Genomic DNA, 22,612 nt, shown 5'->3' on the forward strand with positions numbered 1-22,612 from the left:
GCTACAATGGCAGGGTTGAGTAGATGCCACAGAGACCTGACGGCCGGCAAAAGCTGAAGTATTTATTATTTGACCCATTACGGAAAAAGCTTGCTGACCCCCGTCCTAAGTAACTATTTCATACCATCTCCCCTTTCTATCACCTCCTTCCCCACCCTCTCTCAGTTGACCTTCTTTCTTCTTAGTTTACTGAGGAATTTGAAGTGATGAGAAAATCACTTCTGTAAGCTCTCACCATCACATACGCTCAGCTACCAGCATCTTCACCCATCAACACTGATTCCCCCCCTATGATTCTAAATTGTTCCCGCTCCTACGACCGATCCCTCTATTTGTACTCTAGGCCCTGTCTCCTCTGGTCTATTCCAGGACAGAGCTCCAGCAATTCACCTTCTCACTCCTATCATTTTTTTGCTCTCTACTGGATCATTCCTATTAATTTTCAAACCTACTTTGTTTCTTCTACCTTAAGAAAAAGAAAAAAACATCCTCAGCACCCTAGTACCTTCCTCCAGTTACAGCCCCATTCTTCTACTCCCCTCTGCGGGGAACTTCTCAAAAGACTAACCTATGTTCTCTCATGCCCTTCCTCCCATAAAATCCATTCTGATCAGGATTTTGCTCTCGCCACCCCACAAACTCTGTTTTGTCAAGACCACTAGTGCCTTCCTCACTGCTAAATCCAAGAGTCAGTTTTCAGCCCTTATCCTCCTTGACCCGTCTGCACCGTGTGACCACGGACCCCTCCCTCCTCTTTGAAACAGTGTCTTCACTTGGCCCCAAGGATACCACAGTCTCGAGTTTTCTTGCTTGCTCAACTGGCCAGTCCTTATCAGTCTGCTTTTTTGGTTGCTTCTCATTTCTTCAATCTCTAAATATTGGTGGCCACAGGGCCCAGGCCTCAGACTTCCTCTCTTCTAACTACACTCACTCCCTTGTGATCTCATCCAGTCTCATGCTTATTATATTGTCCATATGTGGGCAACCCCCCCCAAATTTCCCCCCCACCCCAGCCCTGCCCTGTCTCCTGAACTCTCAACATCCATATCCACCTGGCTGTGCTGAGACTTCTCCATGTACCCAGTAGACACAAAGTTATGTCCAGAACTTAATTCCTTATTTTCCCCTCTACACCTGTTAACACCCAGTCTTCCCCAGCTCAGTGGCAGTTCTATCCTTCCATATGTTCAGGCTAAAAAAGCTTGTCCTTGTCCTTGACTCCTCTCTCATACTCCATGCCTGATCCATAAGCAAATCCTACTGGTTCTAACTCCAAAACATATCAAGGATCTGACTTCTTACCTCCTACTGCTACCACTACAAACAAGTCAAGCCACCACCACCATCTCCAGCCAGATCACCGCAATAACCTTGTAACTGGTCTCCTGATTTCCTTCTTGTCCCCCTTCAGTCTATTCTTAATACAGTGGCCAACATAAGCCTGTTCCAACAGAGGACGAATCATGTTGCTCCTTTGCTCACAGTTCTCCAGTGGCACCCCATCTCACGCCCGTCTCACGCAGAATACAAGCCAAAGCCCTTACAACAGCCTGGAGGGCATCATTTGATCTGTCCTCTTCCAGCTCCACTCCCCAGCCTCTCTGACCTTGTCTCCTTCAACTCTCCCTCTAGGTCACCCCCTACCAATCATACTCTGCCCGCTCCCGGCTTTTGCACATGCCGTTTCTTCTATCTGGAGCTTTCTTCCCCATGGTTCCTACCCTTAACACTTTCAACTTTGACTCAGTAGAGCCTTCTTTGTGAGGAGTTGCTACATCACTCTATTTAAAATTGTAACCTTCCCTTCAGCCCCTGGCACTCCCTATCTTTCTATCTGCTTAATTTTTCTCTGTATCATCTGCTAAGTATGCCATATAACTTGCTTTTCAATGGTATTGTCTCTCTCTCTCTCAACAAGCTTGTAACCTTCATGAGTTCACTATGGTCCATTGGTCTGTCTGGTTCCCTGGATCATGCCCAGTGCTATGAACATGCTTGGCACATATTAAGCACCTCAACAAATAAGTATTTGAATGAAAGGATCAGGAGAGCTGAGACAGAGGGCATTCTCTTGGGCCTCTAACAAAAGCAGTGTGAACAGCATATTAAGCAGTTCAACCTGAAATGAATTAAAGAGATTGCTCTTGTGTATAAATACAGATGACTCTCTGAAATCTCTACCAACCAAAGGAAAGTCATTTTTCCTAATGTGCTGACCGAATGATGTGTTTTATGTGACATGGCAGAAGAATGTCGGGAAAAGTAAAGGCAACAGGCAAAGTCTTGGGAAAGAAATCCCGGACTAGCCCTGGCACATGGCTGAGGAAAGATTATAGGACACGAAGTGAGGAAGCTTGTTATGTGGGCTCAGTATATCCCATGTCCTCTCACACGCTAAATCAGCTGTCCCCGAGCCATACCTTCTTTAGAGATGGCATCTGCAGTCTCTTTGGCTTTGTCCTTCAAGTCATTCACCATGTTGTCTACCTGCGACTCGTGCTTCAGGAAGAAAGGACGGATGATGCGTGCGTAGAGCAGGTCTGCTCCGTTGGCCGGGCTGGGAGCCATGCACCACAACAGGAAGCCGCACTGCACAGAGGAGAGGCAGCATGGTGACAGAGGGCAGCAGCATCTGACAACACACGCTGCCACCACTACTCTGGGGATGGCACTGCCTCTGCTATTTGCCCCAACAGCATTTCCAGTGTTTCCTGCAGGATTCAGGTGCACTTTTCTTAGATGTAAAAAACATGACAAATAATGACCTAGTAAGGAAAAGTTGAGACTGAAAAAAAAAGGCAAAACACACCAAGTCCAGCAGCTTAACTTCCTTCCTAACTTGGACCAATTTTTAGTTGACAGTTACAAGAGACTTTTTATTAATTATAACTCTTAATCAATTAAAAAAATAGTATTTATCTGCATGTGTAAACCCTGTCCACGTAGGTATCTATGAGGCTTGTTCTCAACAGGCTTACCTCAGTAAGTTTGTCACCTTTATTCATCCTGTTATAGAAAAAAAATACCCTGGCCATTCTTGAATTCTTAGTGGGATCTCAGTTTTGGGTCGATCTTAGCCTTCAAGGAATCTTTACAGTCAGCTGTTCATCATCTTTCACCTTGAATGTAGATATTATTCCTAACTCTTTCTTTATGGCTCTACTTTGCTACTGAGATGAAAAATTGACAAGAGTTCTACCCTAAAAACTTACACAACAAGAACTGTCACACTATGTTTACTTTGAAAAACCTTTACTGTTTATTCAAATGATAAATAACTCAGCACTTTAAGTTGTCCAAGCAATTTATTCCTCTATAATATAATGAATGAGCAAAAAAGGGAACATTCAGAATGATATGCTCATTTCCCTAGAATGTTTGATAAACAGCAGACTGTGTTCTTTCAGCTTAAAAGCTTCTAACTATATTGTATTCCACACAGCATAGGTGACTCTATAAAAAACAGGAGTCATTTCTTGAGATTCCAAATCTGTAGTTTTTACTTCTCCTCCTTAAAGTAAAAACCTTTCAACTTCTTATGCCATATATATTTAATTCTATAGTCCTTTTATTCCAAACCAAAGAATGTATTCAAATAATCAAGAAGCTACGTTCCTTTCTAAGATGGTCTTTTAAGTTTGCTCCAGAGATGCAAACCTGCTAAGGGGCTACTACTGACAGAGAGCTTGAGTTAAAATGTACACATTTGTGCCCAAAGCTCACCCCAGCAGTACCACGTTGGCTCTGAGAAAGTTCCATTACACTTTGAACTTCTATGACACTCAAAATACAAAACAAAATGCAGGTTCTAAACAGATTAGGGTCGGGGGGCGAGCTTTCAAAAGACAGGGGTTACCAGACGGGATTCTAAAAAAACAAACTATGGCTATATGCTTCTGATAAGAAACACACCAGAGATAAAACCAATTAGGAACACTGAAAATAAGGAGATGAAAAAAGATGTGTCTGACAAATACCAACTCTCAAGTTAGCTCACATATTATAGTAATATTAGTAGTACATAAACATAAGGCAAATAAGTCTTCAACAGTGATAAAGAAGGAAAACAGTTTGTCAAGGAGAACAACTTACCTGAACCTATGTATCTTTGAAATATGTAAATATATATAGCTTTGTGGTTTTTATACTTACAATTATATAAATTTTAATTTTTATAGTTATGTAGTTTATAATTATATATCACTTCCAAATATAGCTTTGAAATGTATAAACTTGAAAGTCAGAATTATATAGATAAATGGACAAAATCCACAGTCGATTTTTAACATTTCCATCCGAAATTGATATATCAAAAAACTAGAAATCAGTAAGAATACAAAGCAAACTACACAAAATTTAAAATCTTGATCTAAAGATCTCTCCACCCAACAAACTGGGGACTAAGAGAATTGTATACTACAGTATATAGAGGTAAGAGAACTGGGCTCAGAAAAACTGGTTCCAGTCTTCTTACTAGCTGGGAAAACCTTGTGCAAGTTACTTAATTGCTTAAGTCTGTTTTAACTCTATAAAACATATATATATCAATAGAAATTTAAAAAAATCTACCTCATACAGATTTTGTAAGAAAATAAGAAACACTTGGAGCATCTAGCATAGTAAGGCTCTGTCCCTGTCCCAAGAATACTGTGTCTTCTACCAACATCCATGAAACAGTAACAAGCTCCCTCATTAGAGCTTTAAGCCAGGTAAAATCAAATCCCAGGACCAACATACACCCTTTTTAAACAATTGTTTTTGTTCTTACCTCTCCTTTTACTACCTGAAATGAAATTCAAAGTCATGACATACTTACATACACAATTACAAAAAAAAAAAAGTTTTCTAACTGGAATATAAAGAAAAAACAAAGTGAAAGTAATTTATAAAAAAACAATGTATTTTAAAATGTAAATATTCAAGCCAAACTATATTAGAAAACAACATAAAATAATAAGTAGAATCAATGACTATTAACAGCTACAGACAAAATTTTCTCCATGTATTCCCAAAAGGTTGCCTGCTTTCCATATCAGAGAATTCAGCCATGCAATTCATTGCCATAATCTCCAAGTTATGATTTTAAGCCAGCCCTCTCTTCACCTCTCCCACCCCTTACGTGCAACAGACTCCAAAACTCATTTCCTGAAAATGGGATGTTCAGAGTTAGGAAAGCAAAGGATGGGAGAGCATGGCAGTAGGAAGGGGAAGGGCAAAGATTCAGACTGGCCATCTCGTAGTCTCACTACAGCTGTATGTGCAACCACCCAAACTCCAGTGAGCCCGCACAGACACACAGTGACAAGTGAGACCTTCTGTTACAGGTCCAAGCTCTTAAATGAAGCCAATTCCTTGAAATATGCTCAGTCTTTAGTGTGTGTGTGTAGCTCCACGTTTACTTTCAGTTTTCCCAGTGACTCTGCTCCAGCACACGCTGGGCTTGGCCAGCCATCCTTGTGAAGATGTGCCAGAGAAACCTGGTTTTCTGAACTACACATTTGCATTAACCCAAAGTATGGAACTAAGTGTGACTAAGTGTGACTGCAGTTTTCACTGGCTTTAGCTTTGATGTCCTCTGTTATTAACAGGCAGACCCTAGAGACCATCTCTCTAGTTGACATTTCCCTGTGGTTTTTAGTATCCAAACATTCATGTTTTCCATCATTTGTTGTTTTGGGTTTTTTTTTCCGGCCACACACACAGCATGCGGGATCTTAGTTCCCCAACCAGGGATGGAACCCACGCCCCTGCAGTGGAAGCGCGGAGTCTTAACCGCTGGACCACCAGGGAAATCCCTCCATCGGTTGCTTATATAGGTAGCGCTAATACATACACACACACCTAAAACTTAATAAAACAATTTAGACAAAATGATATACAGGAAAAGGAAAAGTTACATTCTTGACAGAACATCAGAATTCTGTGTGGACATTTTGAAGAGAATGCAGTGTCCAAGGGGATGTGCCATGTACTACTTACTGCAAACAAAGCAATAGTTTCCGACCAACTATATTAACTATTTGGAGAGCAGGAACTATTTGGATTTAGTTTTTAGCATCTAACATCCAATATATTTGTTATTTATACAGGGGCATCTTGCTGTATTAATATTTAGGAAATTGGCATGGAGTTTTAAATTGACATGTAATACATTTTAATTTTTACTATTTAAAATTGCAAGAAATAGTCTCCTGGCTGGTATTCCTACGTAGAATATATAATTGTCAGGAATGGATTATTGATGTAGACACACATGCCCATAGGCCTCAAGGTGAAGTAGAAATGACTCACTGGGTTAAGAATCAGGAGAGTTGGTATCTATTCTATGAGTTTAGGTAAATCAAACAACCTCTCTAAGAGTCGATTTTCTCTTCTGCAGGATTTTTAGGAAAGTCACAAATTAAAAAACGTACAAGATAGTAGTAGTATTACCAAGTCCTACAGTTCTTACTGTTGTTGAAAAATCTCTGAAATATTACCTGCCTATGCAGATAACAGCCCTTCAGCAACCCAGAAAAGCTGATTCATTCACCTTTTCTGGATGAATTAAGCATGGCTACCAGACAGGACCAGAGCCAAGAGTCTACATTTTTGTACTTCTGCAATGTGATTAACTTTATAGGCTATTCTCCAGGCTGTTTAGTTAGTTCTTTCTGGTACCTTCTAGCTATCGTCTTGAGACAATAAAATAATTACTGCTCTTTACCTACATCGTGAGCATTTTCCAGTTCTCATATGAAGTAACTTCCTTGTATTAAAAATAAAGTTAATTACTATTCAACTCTCAAGGTGATATTCAGCCACCAGCTTTTACAACTCCCTTTTCTTAATCTATGTAACTACTCTACAGCCTTGGAATACCCTGAGCTACACAGATCTGGCCATCCTTTTAATCAAGCTGCCCTCATAGTGCCAGCTGACGAAACTTCCAACAGCAAACACAAGCCCACTCAGACAAAGAGCTCAGACAAAGAGTCCGGGCATGCCATTTCAACTCAACTCTCGGCACTATTAGCAATGACACACTAAATCCTTAAATTACAAATTACAACAGGCCAGATAATTCCGTCTATGATTCTAATGCTGTCACTATTCAATTTTCCCCTAGAAGAGGTATTTCCAAGGTAGGGATATATTTAATATGCACGGTTTGGGACTAGCCTGGTGAGAACTGAGAGTTAATGTCAGAAAAAATGTATTTCAACACTGACTTCCTGGTATGCTGCAATCACTTGATCAGAAAGAGAAGCCTTGGGAAGCTTTTGCAACATAGCCACGAGAGTAGTAATGGGCTGAAGTAATGAGGTGGATGGACCTAGAGTCTGTCATACAGAGTGAAGTAAGTCAGAAAGAGAAAGACAAATACCGTATGCTAACACATATATATGGAATCTAAGAAAAAAAAATGTCATGAAGAACCTAGGGGTAAGACAGGAATAAAGACACAGACCTACTAGAGAATGGACTTGAGGATATGGGGAGGGGGAAGGGTAAGCTGTGACAAAGCGAGAGAGAGTCATGGACATATATACAGTACCAAACGTAAGGTAGATAGATAGTGGGAAGCAGCCGCATAGCACAGGGAGATCAGCTCTGTGCTTTGTGACCGCCTGGAGGGGTGGGTTGGGGAGGGTGGGAGGGAGGGAGACGTGGGAGGGAGGAGATATGGGGGCGTGTGTATATGTATAACTGATTCACTTTGTTGTGGAGCAGAAGCTAACACACCATTGTAAAGCAATTATACTCCAATAAAGATATAAATAAATAAAAAACAGACTGCTCAGCATGCACAAATGAAAGGTAAAAATGAACATGTGAAGGGGAAGATTTTTTATCTTTTTTGCCTCCTACAAAGTTAAGAAGAGAAATATTATGCTCTCTGTCAATTGTAACATTAGTTAAAATAGCAAGATAAATGTCCTAAATGTCTATTAACTGGGGAATGAATACATTATTACCTATAATGGATTAGACATTTATGTCAAAGAATATTGAATGAGAAAATACTCATAATATTGTGTTAATTGAAAAAAAGTGAGTTATAGAATCATATATCATATATATCAGCGGTCCCCAACCTTTTTGGCACCAGGGACCGGTTTCGTGGAAGACAACAATTTTTCCGCGGGGGGCGGGGGGGGTATGGTTCAGGTGATAACGCAAGCGATGGGGAGCAGCAGATGAAGCGTTGCTTGCTCGCCCGCTGCTCACCTCCTGCTCTGTGGCCTGGTTCCCAACAGGCCACGGACTGGTGCTGGTCCGTGGCCTGGGGGTTGGGGACCCCTGATATATATGGTTTCAACCATACATAGATGGTTAAGACAATAACAATTGTCTTACATCAAGCAATTTATCTGCACATTAAAAAAAAAAAAAGGAAGACTACCCTAAGATGATACCAGTGGTAGTCTTCCAAATACTATTTTCTTCCCTATCTAAAACATGCCCCAACCCACATGCACACACACACAACACAAATGCAAACAGTATGACAGCAGGGATGTTGTTTTATTCACCAAAATCCCCTGACCTAGAACAGATTCTGGCACATAGAGGTTCTAAATAAATATCTGCTGAATAAAGAAATACACTACTTTCACAATCAGACAAAAAATTTATTTTTAAACAAATACATTTATTTTTAAACCTTCCTGTTCAAAGATGGACCTCAGAGCAAAGCTCTGAACAGGCAGGATCCACTTTTTCTAGCTCAATACATTGAACAGTATCTTCTCGACTAACCCTTGATGCCTAATCATTGGTTCCTCTTATATTCCTGCAATCTTATAGGCTGCTTTAGAAAAATGGGGGGAAAAGGCCAACAATACTAATTCTGCAAAAGATAAAATAGTAAACATGGCCTTAGTTGCAGGTCTCCTTTTCATCCTCCCACACAATCACCTTGTGATTGTAGCAATGGCACAGGTAAGATCTATGCTAGTCCTTAAAGTGGGATATTCTCCTACACACTCTGCAATTCAGAGACCTTTTCTCAGTCAGTTCACTGAAGCCACTCAGAATATGCCACTAATGCAGGAAGAAAGCATTTTTATTGACAGCATAATCAATTTTTAATCATCTCAAGTATATTATCTATTTGGAACATATGCGGTAAATTCACTCTCTCATTCTGGATGCCATGACATCAAACACCTGGACACTCACTACTAATGGATGTGCATTTGTTTTACTGTTAGGGAGGAAAATTCGTTGCAAAGCAATTTTTGTAATGTACTTCAAAATCAAATATAAATGACTTGGTGATTATCTTTTATTTTGGATACTTTCTACCTCAAGGGGCCTCCATTAGCAGAGGCGATCAGGAGCAGGCTGAAGTTGGGCTTGTGTTTCGGAAGTCTGAGGTCAGATACTGGTGTGAGTGGTTCTGCTGATGGGATACTGTTCAGGGCGAGCAGTGGGGCCCAAGGCAAAAGCCCAGTTTCCTTCTGTTAGAGACCACAATGTGATGTCACTGCCATCAGATGGATCTTATTAAGGGGTTCAAAAATACTTTAAGTTTAAAATATGGACATTCAAATTAAAGATTATAAAATTATTTTTATAAATGCTAAATATCTTTGGATAACAAAAACACATGAAAAATCCAGCCATCTCTGGAATCTTAAATCTTCCCAGAGACCAACTTTTTTCCCATTTGTTTTGAAGGAAAAATTTTCAGCTTTGTTACAGGCGTTCTGTGGTAACAGCATTCAAAATTAAGAGAATATCCATGTTTTCATTTAAACTTTTAAACTATTTAGCTTTTTTTTACCATAAGTGGTTTCATACTGTAATATTCTATAATTTTTTATAATTAATGAATTATGCAAAACTTCTGTATCTCTACAAATGGATCATTTCATTTAACTGTATGGATGCACTATTAATTCATTTAACCAGTTACCAGTTGGTGGACCCTGCAGGGTTTTTTTTTTATTATTATTTTTATTTATAAACAAAAATGCTGCAGTAAATGTCCTTTATGCAGCTCTCTTATTTGTGAATATTTCCTTAGGATGGATACTTAGAATTGCTAGAGTATCATTTTTCATTTTGACAAGAAACTGTCAAATCCTCCTTTAAAAAGGCTATTCCAATTTATAGCATTACCACCACACATCCATTTCCCAATATATTCACCAATACCAGATATTCTCAACCTTTTAAATACCTGCCAATGTAATGAGCAAAATATGGTATTTCACTATTTTAACTCACATTTCCCAGATCACTGACTACTCATATTTTTTTCTCTTCTGTGAAATGTCTATTTATAACCTTTGTTCATTTTTCTCCTTTTCTTCTTACTTGTAAATGTTTTTATATATTCTGGATATTAATTCCTTATCTGGTGTAAGTATTGTAAAGACATCCTCCTAGTCTGTCATGATTTTATCTTTGCTTATACTGCCCACTGTCATATAGAAATTTCTGTCTAGTTTCCATACCTCCAAGTTAAAAAACATTCTCCTATACTTTTTCTAAAACAGAGGTTTTGGCATAGAAGTCCTGCCTTGTGAGGCACTGAAGAGAACAGCTAGGGCTAAGTAGCCAGGGCAGTTCCTCCTCAAGCCCTCCTGCTCCAACCCCTAGAGCTGTGAATTCCAACTTAGGAGCACCTGCTTCTAGTGCTGCTGGGGGAGCAAAGGGTGACACCTGCACCTGAGGGGCTGTTTAGTGGGGGAAGGGAATCAACTGTGGCTCTTCTGCTGCCTGGGGGTCCCCACCCTAGGACTCACACACCCCTACCCTGAGCTTATGGACTAGCATGGATCAGGGTGTGGCCTCCTCCATTCTAACACCCGATGGAATAGCTGATACTCCTGGAGGAGAAGGAACTTACAGGCCAAAATAACAAGGTATTTGAAAAGTACAACCAGTTCAAAACAGAGACAACACAATCAACTACAGATTCTATCAGCAGCAGAAATTTTAGAAGTGAACAACCAAGAATTTAAAAACAGCTATACTAAAAGAAATACAGCGACATGAAAGAAGAACAAGAAAACATAGGGAAGAGCCAAGCAAAACTACTAGGTATGAAAAATATAACAGCTGAAATAACACAATGTATGGCATAAACAGCAGAATGGAACAAAACTGAAAATTGGAAGATCGGATTGAGAAAATCTCCCAGAAAGAAGGAAAATACACATAAATACGTTTGAAAAATAGGTAAGGCCAGAGGAAAAGAAAAAATATATCCATAATTACCAAGAATTAAAAATCAAGGTAATATCAACGTGGTGGCGGCTGCAGGGAAGGAGACCAAAGGATGACAGAGCTTCCGCTATCTAATTTCCTGTAACTACATTTCTTCAGATAGAAAATTTAAAAAGCAAGTAAATAGAAATGTAGACATTAGGACAAATTAAAATAACAAGGACACTCAAAAATAGGCCTAAATATAGAAATAAGGAAACAATTATTGATTCTGGGGAAACTAAAAAACTGCAGTAACACTGCATGCACATTATATATATACTATATGGCCCAACTAAACAGTGCTTAACAAGTCATAATAATAAAAGCGGTGAAGCCTCATCTAACCAAAATTATCCCTGGGGAAGATGAGGACATCTTTTATTACTATCAAGCCTGCATGTGTGGCAGGGAGGAAGGAGGAAACAAAGCCAAATCCTTATCTTCTGGTGGAAATCAAGGGCTAATGTGTAGGGACTTCCCTGGTGGTCCAGTGGTTAAAACTCCGTGCTCCCAATGCAGGGGGCCCAGGTTCTATCCCTTGTCAGGGAACTAGATCCTGCAGATATGTGGCAACTAAGACCTGGCGCAGCCAAATAAATAAATAAAAGAGCTAACGTGTAAAACATGAAAATTAAGAGGTAACTAAACAAGGATATTATTTAGAAACAGAGGTAAATGACAAAATAATGTGTCATAAATGAAGGGACAGCGGTTGCTTTTAAGGAAGGGCAATATAAGGGGCAGGAGTACAGATCTTCAAAACTCTTCCAGAGCTAATTTGAGTCTTTAAACTATGTCATGTGTAACTCTTACTAAAGCAAATACTTAAGAGTATGAGGGAAAAGAAGAGGACCCAGAATTCATAAGAGCTGGACTCACCACCCTCGGCAGCTTGGGAAGTCTGGGTCGGTGAACCTGAGGAACTATTTACATCCTATGCAACTAACCAGAAGCAAGCCTCTTCCATGGAAGACACCTGAGGAATCAACTGAAGACAGTCTGTCCCATTTAGACAAAAAGAACCAACCACTCTATCTATCAAAAGATGCAAACTTTTCATCGTCATGTGCCTTGGAGGCCAAGGCTGGAGTTGATACAGGTGCCATTAGGGACGAGTTTAACATCCTACTCCCTTTCCTCACACAGATGTAGCCGAGGAGAGTTCTCTGGCAAACACAAGGCTTGGCAGGGCTGATCCCAGACTACTGCACCTGCCAGAGTTATTAAAATGACTTCCTCAGAGAGCCCGTTTCACATCTGCTTTCTCCAAACCTATTAAGAAATAAGTATTTTTTTCCAGAAATAATGACTCCAGCACACCACTGTGAATAATTGATGACTTGGTAAAATTTGCAATGTTGACGCATCAAACACAGACAACAGAGCATGAAGATAGGATCTTGGCAAAGAGCAATGCTTGTGCTAGTTCACAGTATTTCCATCTTTTATTATTATCAAACACATTGTAAAGACAATTGCTTTGGCTGTTTCCAAGATAATATACAAAATAAGTTAGACATGTTGAATCCTGTCTTCCTGTTTATTACTCTGAGGCAGAGCCACAGATGTCCAACATTCAAGCATCTGTTCCTATTCCTCGTATACAGGTCCTGAGATGGAGTTTATTTCAGGGGTAGGGAGCAAAGCAAAAACACAGATGGAAGAAAACGGCAGCTCAGGAAAGCCAACGTACCTTTAGCATGTAGTAGAAGGGGAACCATGACAGGAAGAGGTCAGAGAAGAATTCGGCAATGCTGAACACACCATACACTACCCAGTAGGTCAGCCACTGGGTATCATCTTCTTTGTTTGGACTCTCTATCGCTTTAATTCTGAAAGGCAATACAAAAGCAAGTGTATCATGTAGTAAGATCTCAATGAGACATTTTCAAACATTACACTTTCACAGCTGCCCTCCAACACCAACTGAGAAACTCAGGCAAATGTATGCATCATGTCACTAGATGCAAAAGTACAACATGAAAACAGGCAGCAATGTAGAGATGTCAGGACAAGCCATTATAACTACCTGTTACCAGTTCTCTGGTTATCAGAGAAACCAGCACCAGTTGTCCCCTGGATCTCTACTCTGCTTGAGACTCCACCAAGGCTCCAGGAAATACCACCAATGACTGGGAACTAGAATAATCCCCACTCTCAAGTGGGGTCCTGCCACTAGGGATATATCAATAATTCACTCATGTAACTCAGTTCTCATGCACTTTTAATAACTGAAGTACATCATGGTGAGGAGTCCATAAAAGACCTTCTGGAACATAGTTTAGGCACTGTCCAAAGTTCACAACACACTTCATTACAAAGAGGAGAAAACAAACATCATGGTGTCCATCTGGTTTCGATTGACATTATATGATCCTCAGGCTGTGACCTTTCCTCCTCTTATCGGTTAATAATGTGACTTTCTCAGTATCAACTACTGCTTAAACAAAATTCACTCTGTAAATGAATAGAACTGAATTTAAAATAACCTTCTTGGGCCTCCCTGGTGGCGCAGTGGTTGAGAGTCCGCCTGCCGATGCAGGGGATACGGGTTCGTGCCCCGGTCTGGGAGGATCCCATATGCCGCGGAGCGGCTGGGCCCGTGAGCCATGGCCGCTGGGCCTGCGCATCCGGAGCCTGTGCTCCGCAACGGGAGAGGCCACAACAGTGAGAGGCCCGCATACCGCAAAAAGAAAAAAAAATAAAAAAAATAAAATAAAATAACCTTCTTTTACTTCTGAATCACAGGAATTTCTTCCAGTCCTGGGAATCCCTTCATTCTAAACCTCAATTCCATAATCTTTTATCCTATCCTGATACACGCCTGGATACTTATTGTAACTGAGCTGGACTACAACAGTAAACTAGAAGAAACCTGAATCTTGTTTAGCCTATGTGATGGGTTAACTATTAAAAATACATTGGCTACTTGGTAACAGGGTTCACCAGAGACAGGCTGATGAATCATGCTGTCATCCCCTAAGAAAGCCTCTGAATTAATTGGAAGTAGCCGTGGGCGTAGGTGTGTGTGCCTGCATGAGTGTTTTAAGAAGATGACGGAGCAGGTAAAAGTTATAGCTGAATGAGATGACTGCTAATGAGGAAAAGGAGAGGAGGGAGTGATTAAATGAATGCTGCTTTGAACATCAAGAATAAACACAGAATCATAAAATGAATTGAAGGCAGCTAATTATAAAATAATGGCTTCTCACATGTGGACTGTGTTTGTGTTTTAGCTTTCCTCACGTAGAAGCTAGCTGATGTAATAGAAGGCCAAAGGAAGAGCGTAGGCAAGCATGTGAACCAAAGAACTAACAAATGTATACCCTTTACACGTAAGGTTTTTTTCCCCTCTGTGCTTTATTTGGTATAGAATATGGTTTACCTATTTATATTTAAGTGGATTTTTAAAATTATCACTACAATAAAAAAAACTTGTTTCTTACACATCCATCCTGGGCAGAGGGGATACATAGTTATATTTCACTTAAGGTCTTAGTTTTGGGAACCAAAGCAGTCCATGACTAACCAGCAAACACACATCCACACACAAATATAAACTGAAACAAACATTTATGAAACCACTGATATTTTCAATTCCATTCTATGTCATTATTATTTTTTTATTGAAGTATAGGTGATTTACAATGTTGTGTTAGTTTCTGGTGTATAGCAAAGTGATTCAGTTATATATATGCGTATGTATATATACTTTTTAATATTCGTTCCCATTATAATTTATTACAAGACATTGAATGTAGTTCCCTGTGCTGTACAGTAGGACCTTGTTGTTTATCTATTTTATATATAATAGTTTGTATCTGCTAATCCCAAACTCCTAATTTATCCCTCCCCACCCCCACTCCCCCTTGGCAACCACAAGTCTGTTCTGTGTGTCTGTTTCTGTTTTGTAGATAAGTTCATTTGTGTCATATTTTAGATTCCACATATAAGTGATATCACATGGTATTTGTCTTTCTCTGTCTTACTTTACTTAGTATGATAATCTCTAGGTCCATCCATGTTGCTGAAAATGGCATTATTTTGTTCTTTTTTATGGCTGAGTAATATTCCATTGTGTGTGTGTGTGTGTGTGTGTGTGTGTATATATATATATATATATATACACACACACACACACACAGACACACACCACATCTTCTTTATCCATTCATCTGTTGATGTATATTTCAGTTGCTTCCATGCTTTGGCTATTGTGAATAGTGCTGTTATGAACACTGGGATATGCGTATCTTTTCCACTTATAGTTTTATCTGGATATATGCCCAAGAGTGGGATGGCTGGATCATATGGCAACTCTATTTTTAGTTTTTTGAGGAATCTCCACACTGTTTTCCATAGTGACTGCACAATTTACATTCCCACCAACAGTGTAGGAGGGTTCCCTTTTCTCCACACCCTCTCTAGCATTTGTTATTTGTGGACTTTTTAATGATGGCCATCCTGACTGGTATGAGATGGTACCTCATTGTAATTTTGATTTGCGTTTCTCTAATAATTAATAATGTTGAGTATCTTTTCATGTGCCTAGTGGCCATCTGTATGTCTTCTTTGGAGAAATATGTATATAAGGTTCTGCCCATTTTTAATTGGGTTGTTTGTTTTTTTGTTATTGAGTTGTATGAGCTGTTTGTATATTTGGGAAATTAATCCCTTGTCAGTTGTATTGTTTGCAAATATTTTCTCCCATTCTGTAGTCTATCTTTTCATTTTGTTGATGGTTTCCTTTGCTGTGCAAAAGCTTATATGTTTGATTAGGTCCCATTTGGGTTTTTTTGCTTTTATTTCTATTGCCTTGGAAAACTGTTATGTCATTATTATTATTATTTATTTATTTATTTTTTTGGCTGTGTTGGGTCTTCGTTTCTGTGCGAGGGCTTTCTCCAGTTGTGGCTAGCAGGGGCCACTCTTCATCGCGGTGCGAGGGCCTCTCACTAACACGGCCTCTCTTGTTGCAGAGCACAGGCTCCAGACGCGCAGGCTCAGTAGTTGTGGCTCACGGGCCTAGTTGCTCCACAGCATATGGGATCCTCCCAGACCAGGGCTCGAACCTGTGTCCCCTGCATTAGCAGGCAGATTCTCAAGCAACACCAGGGAAGCCCTGTTATGTCATTATTTTTAAGATGTTAGTCAAGATCCACAGATTCAAAAACAGAAAAACTACTGTAACAGTTCAAGTTCAGTCCCTCAAGGAATAAGCTTCCTAAGCTATCAACAATATGAATTCAAAAGTTTCCAAGCTGATACACTTGGAACACTCTACAGTAACACTGAAAAGTAGGAAGAACTCAAAATTGAACACACATATTGAACACAACTTTGTAGAAAAGCAAGGCCTGGGAAAAAAGACAGGAAAGATCACAGAGTCTCATTAAGGTAAAGAGAATTTTTAAATAGAACTTCTATTATTGAAGCATTTAATTACTGTTTTAATTAAAAATACCACAATGTTCATTTTTTAAAATGTGTCTACATGTCATAACATCATAAGCTAGTCAGAACAAGAAAGAACATAAAAGATAGTCTAACCCACTCAGTGTACAGTTGAGGAACCTAAGACTCAAAGAGGTTAAGAGAAGAAAAGAGCTTAATACTGGGATTTCCTGAATGCTATTTGCATATATACTGTCTTGTCCAAATGAGTGGATGCAAAATTGTGATTTATAAGCAAAATATATATTTGGTCATTCGAAAGACCAAAATATAGTTCTCCTATATATTTGGTCTTCATCCAGGTTCCTGCACAGCTCTCCAAACCCTTGCAATTTCTGAAGTGTTGAGAGGGATAAAGGTGTCTGTTGTTATGTTAATGAGGTGACTTTTATAAAGCACGTAAGGAGGGGAGCTGGGTGTCCCTGGAGCCAACTATGTGATTAGAGGGCTGGCACTTTCAGTCCCATCGCTGACCTCTGGGGAGGGGAAGGGGCTGGAGGTTAAATCGATCACCAACGGCCAATGATTTAGTCAGTCATGACTATGTAATGAAGCCTCCATAAAACCCCAAAGGACAGCTTTTTGTCCCTTTTCAGAGAGCTTCCATGTTGGGGAACCACAGTGCTTCCTTGTGCCACTGTGCTGGACCCCAAACTCCACGAGGACAAAAGTTCCTTTATTTGGGACCTCGCCTATGTATCTCTTCATCTGGCTGTCGATTTGTTTCCTTTTATAATAAATTGGTAATCTAGTGAGTAAATTGTTTTCCTGAGTTCTGTGAGCCATTCTAATTGAACCTGAAGAGGGGGACGTCGGGACCTCTGATTTATAGCCAGTTGGTCAGAAGCACAGGTTAACAACCCGGGCTTGTTACTGGTGTCTGAAGTGGAAGGCAGTCTTGTTGGACTGAGCCCTTTACCTGTGGAATTTGATTCTATCTCCGGTAGAAGGTGACAGAACTGAGGTGAACTCTCAGACTCTCTGCTGGCCTCTGAGAATTACTTGTTGGTGTGGAGAAGCCTTCGAATTTGGCCCTCTGCACATGGGTGATTCTTTGACAATGTGCTCTACTGCCATGTACCTATGCTAAATGGTATTTCAACTCGCGTATCAGAATGAAGATGTATCAACTTTTCAGGCAACACAGGGGATTCAAGAAATCCTAAGATGCAATCTCTATCCTTAGGTCATTTGTAGTTTTTGGCCTTTAGCCGAAGTGGCAAAGCTAAAGAATGGGAAGGGTAGGAACCTAATAATTATTTAATGTAACCTTCAGAATAGCCCTATGGAATAGGTAACGTTATTCTCATTTTTGAGAGGAAGAAACTGAGGCTTAGGGAAGAAAAATAACGTGGACAGGGCACCCAGCTGCAACAGCAGAGACTGGGTTTACACCCAAGACTAACTCCAACAAAGCCTGTGTCTGTTTCTCTATCCCAAGCTGTTTTCCTAATTGAGAGAACCACTCACTACCCGACTGCACAGCACTTAGCAAAGTGTCTGGTGCTAAGTGGGCAGCTACTAAATATTTATTGCATAAATATAAATACAAAAGGAGTTCATAATCTTACTTTTGGAAGGGACCAGAGTCCTCTATTGGAGAAAATCAAGGCTTAGAAAGGTTAACTTGGGCACAGAGCAAACAGGAGAAAAGGTCATAGTCTCAACATCCAGATTCCTAAAGGACCATTCCACCCTCCATCCTGCTTCCTTGAGGTGGGGGGATCATTAGAAGTGAAGAAGATGGGACTTCCCTGGTGGCTCAGTGGTTAAGAATCTGCCTGCCAATGCAGGGGACATGGGTTCGAGCCCTGCTCCGGGAAGATCCCACATGCCGTGGAGCAACTAAGCCCGTGCGCCACAACTACTGAGGCTGCACTCTAGAGCCCGTGAGCCACAATTACTGAGCCTGCTTGCCACAACTCCTGAAGCCTGCGCGCCTAGAGCCTGTGCTCTGCAACAAGAGAAGCCACTGCAATGAGAAGCCTGCGCACCGCAAGGAAGAGTAGCCCCCGCTCGCTCCAACTAGAGGAAGCCCACGCACAGCAATGAAGACCCAACGCAGCCAAAAATAAATAAACTAATTAATTAATTAATTATTTTTAAAAAGTAAACAGGATGGTATTCTAAGTTGGTGCCCCAACCCCCAGGCCGTGGAGTGGGTACCAGTCCGTGGCCTGTTAGGAACCGGACCGCACAGTAGGAGGGGAGCAGCAGGCGAGCGACTGAAGCTTCATCTTCCGCTCCCCATCACTCCCTGTCGCTCGCATTACCGCTTGAACCATCCCCCGCCCTGTCCATGGAAAAACTGTCTTCCACGAAACCAGTCCCTGGTGCCAAAAAGGTTGGGCACCGCTGCTAGTCCACTCGTTCTCAAGCTTAGATGATGATCCACATCCACCTTGGGAACTTTTAAAAACTATACATGCCCAGGTCCTTCTTCAGATCTAGTGACTCAAACTCTACCATGTACAGCACAGGTATGTGCTTTTAGAAACATATGCAGGTGATCCTAACACACAGCCAAGTTTCAGAATCACTAGCTCCAAGTTCCAGTTTCATTACCACTTTGTCATGTCATTTCTAGGACAGAAAATCAAAATGACTGATTTGGGTCCCATCAGCTATAGCCAGAGGGGAGGCTACCCCTTTCCAGCAATGAATGAGAAGCCAAGAGACAAGAAAAGCTCAATCCTAGAGGAGCTCTGGAACTGTCCCAACAGCAGCTGACAGCAATTCCACCACTCTCTCCCAAGTCCTGGGCCACTATCTCTCTAGTGCCACCTTGTCATCAAATGGCAGGTGTCAGCAGTGACCTTGGGCTCAGAACTACTCCCAGGGGTTTGGGAAGGACACATTCACAAAAGACGGGCACCATGGTCTTACATTGCTCTCTGCCCACTGTTACTGCCACATTCTCACCACTGGCCCAAAGCCTGGCCACCTAAGCCCAGAGCTGTGGCTCCTTATTCTCTCCTGAGCCACGTGCCATGTTCTAGAGGCAAAGCTTCACCTCCCTCAAGCAGGTGGCAAAAGGAAGCAAGGCCTGGGTGAGCAGGAGATGGGCCTAGGGTGAGGAAGATGGTTGGCAATATTATGGGAGCAGCTAGCAGTTCTAAAAATTCACTGAGCGAATCAGAAATTGTAGAATGTTGAGCCGGAAGATATCTTAAAGAACTAGTTCAAATTCCACATTTTATAGACACAAAAAATGAAGTTCAAAGAAGAAAGAGTGATATTAAAATGAATTTCAACTCAAACTAAAAGATTATAGAAAAAAAAGATTATAGAAGCATGTGTTTACACATTTTTTTAAGGGCAGAATGGACTGTTTAAATAAATTTGGGTATATCCATACAATGAAATATTCTGAAGCCTTTGAAAAGGATATTAACAGGAAAAGATGTCCAAGATATAGTGCTGTGTCAAAAGAGATTACTAACTTTGTGTTTAAAAGAAAAAAGAAAGATATATATTTGCATGTGTTTACAGACCAAGAATGGTATTCAGAAATATTTATTTCAAGTTGTATACAGTTAATCCTGAGTATTGGGATTGCAGAATTTTACTTTTTTAAGATCTCTACAATGAGTATGTGCTATTTTTTTAAATGATGTACAGCCAGTGTACAATATTATATAAGTTACAAGTGTACAGTACAGAGATTCACAATTTTTAAAGGTTATATGCCATTTATAGTTATTATAAAATATTGGCTATATTCCTTGTGTTGTACAATATATTCTTATAGCTCATTTTATACCTAACAGTTTGTATCTCTTAATCCCCTACCCCTATATTGCCCCCCCCGTCCCCACTGGTAGCCACTAGTTTATTCTCTGTGAGTCTGCTAGCATGTACTATTTTTTTTTATTGGAGTATAGTTGATTTACAATGTTGTGTTAGTTTCAGGTGTACAGCAAAGTGAATCAGTTATACATATATAGCATGTACTACTTTTAATAATGAAAGTGAGGAAAAATATTTCTGTTTGGAAGGAAAAAAAACCACAGGGCACCAGACTTTATACAACTACTTTCTCCTATGAGACTAGGTCTCTCTTTAGGGCTTTGTTAAAAACAAACACTAAAGTGAACATCAGACACATTCATTTAATTTCTCTCTTGAGGAAACAGCTCATGATTTTCTAACAAACAAACTTCTCTAACAATGATTAGACACAATCTATTGTGTTTTAGGGCTTTAAAAGGGCTTCAATACACACAGAAAGACACAGAGGGAGAAAAGAAAGTCACATGGCCCATCATATGTGATTCACTCATTCTGATTTCCTCCTTAAACAAAGCAAACTATCAAAAAATTATTAATTACACTGAACTATGAAAGAGCCAGGCTTTTCCCTTCATTTCTTCCCAATGCTCACCTGGCTTTACATCATTTCACCATTCTTGGCTTGCAGCTTTGTATCCTGGTTCTACCACTTACTAGGTATTGGTTGGCCAAAAAGTTCGTTTGGTTTTAAGTAGACACATTTTTCATTTTCACCAAGAACTTTATTGAACAACGTATTCATGAACCGAATGAACCTTTTGGCCAGCCCAATACATGACCGTGGGCAAGTTATTCTGGGCCTCAGTGTGCTCATCTGTCAAGTAGAGACGATAAACCTCATTGTGTTGCTGTGAAGATTAACTTAGTTGATACATGTTAAGCACTTAAACAGGGTAAACATTCAGAAATATTACCTTATTAGGTAGTAACTATAATATGGTGGTGATAGATTATTATTATCATAGGGAGGCAAGAGATTAAAAAGAAAAGAGCAATAAGAACATTCCAGTCCTTCTGGCTAAGTAGAACAGGTAAAGGATTAATAGCATTGTTAACAAGGCTAAAGGGTGATTAGGGAATTACTCATGAATTTTAATTGTACCTCACTCTCCAAATCCCAAATGCTACAGAGAGTAAAGGGTTAGCTGAAATCCAAAAATCCTATTTGCAGGTCAATGGCAACAAATTTGGACGCTGCTGAAAACATTTTTCAGGCCCATGCTACAGGGGAGGACTGGCCAAAAGTCTTGACGCTGGTATCAGATTGGTACTGATAGGGAGGTAACCACTGGCCAGCCCTCGTCCAGACCACCCAGCGCCAGTGACTGGTACTGGCTGTCTCTACCTTGTTGGCTCATCTATTTCTTTCTTTGCTGCTTTTTCTAAACGCAAGATCATGAACTAAAAATGGCCAAAGGATAGCGTTAAACATGTGTGAAGAAACCAAAGTTTGAGCAGATACAGTCCTGGGCTACCAGCATCCTCTCCCTCCCAAATTAAGAGTCATCATTCAGAGAACCTAAATATTAGCTTTGACCCACAGGCACCACTAAACTGCAAATCCCCTGAGTACTTTATTAGAATGAAATCATGTAAACTAAGGACAGTCCAGGGGTTTAAATAATTTTGTGAGGCAAAAGGAAGGTATTTTAGAGATAAACTAGTTCAAAAATCATTAACAGAGGCAACAGTCTTGTGATACCTTGGAGCTATGGGCATGGGCAGGAAAGCCAGCACTCCAAGGTGACCAGAAAAAAAGCCTGAACCTCTGCTGTCCCAGCCCTGGAATATCAACCTCCAGACTTCTTATTATGCTAGATAATTCAGTGGCTCAGGCCACGGTTGATGGAAGCAGCTGACTGAACCCTGATATAAAACGTGAGTGGCCCCACCAAAAGCTTTCTAAACCAAACTTACATTAGATATCTAGGTAACTGTCAGAAACAGCTCTGCTTCCCTTACTGAGGTTTTATCTATTGATTAAATATATCATTGTTTACAGTTAATGCTCATGTAGGAGGGCAGGGAAGAGATAACCCTCCATACTATTTTTAGAATTATTTCAGACACAACACATCCATCAGGGAAACATTCACCTTTACACACATCCTCTTAATTCAGATTCATGCTATTAGTAAGCAAAATAGATAAAAATGCTTTT

The 22,612-nt window shown here is 40.2% G+C and overlaps 1 protein-coding gene across 1 annotated transcript in view; it reads right to left on the reverse strand.

Moving 5' to 3' along the window:
* The window catches only part of REEP5 (receptor accessory protein 5), a 43,897-nt gene that overhangs the window by 5,306 nt on the left and 15,979 nt on the right, over positions 1 to 22,612 (reverse strand). Inside the window, exons 3-4 of the mRNA XM_082623122.1 lie at positions 12,899 to 13,037; positions 2,421 to 2,589 (exon numbers count right to left, since the gene is read on the reverse strand). Coding sequence (XP_082479248.1) covers positions 2,421 to 2,589; positions 12,899 to 13,037 — 308 coding nt within the window. The remainder of the gene's footprint in view (positions 1 to 2,420; positions 2,590 to 12,898; positions 13,038 to 22,612) is intronic.

Source organism: Mesoplodon mirus (genome assembly GCF_964341445.2).
Source record: "Mesoplodon mirus genome assembly, chromosome: 5".
NCBI classification, from domain to species: domain Eukaryota; kingdom Metazoa; phylum Chordata; class Mammalia; order Artiodactyla; family Ziphiidae; genus Mesoplodon; species Mesoplodon mirus.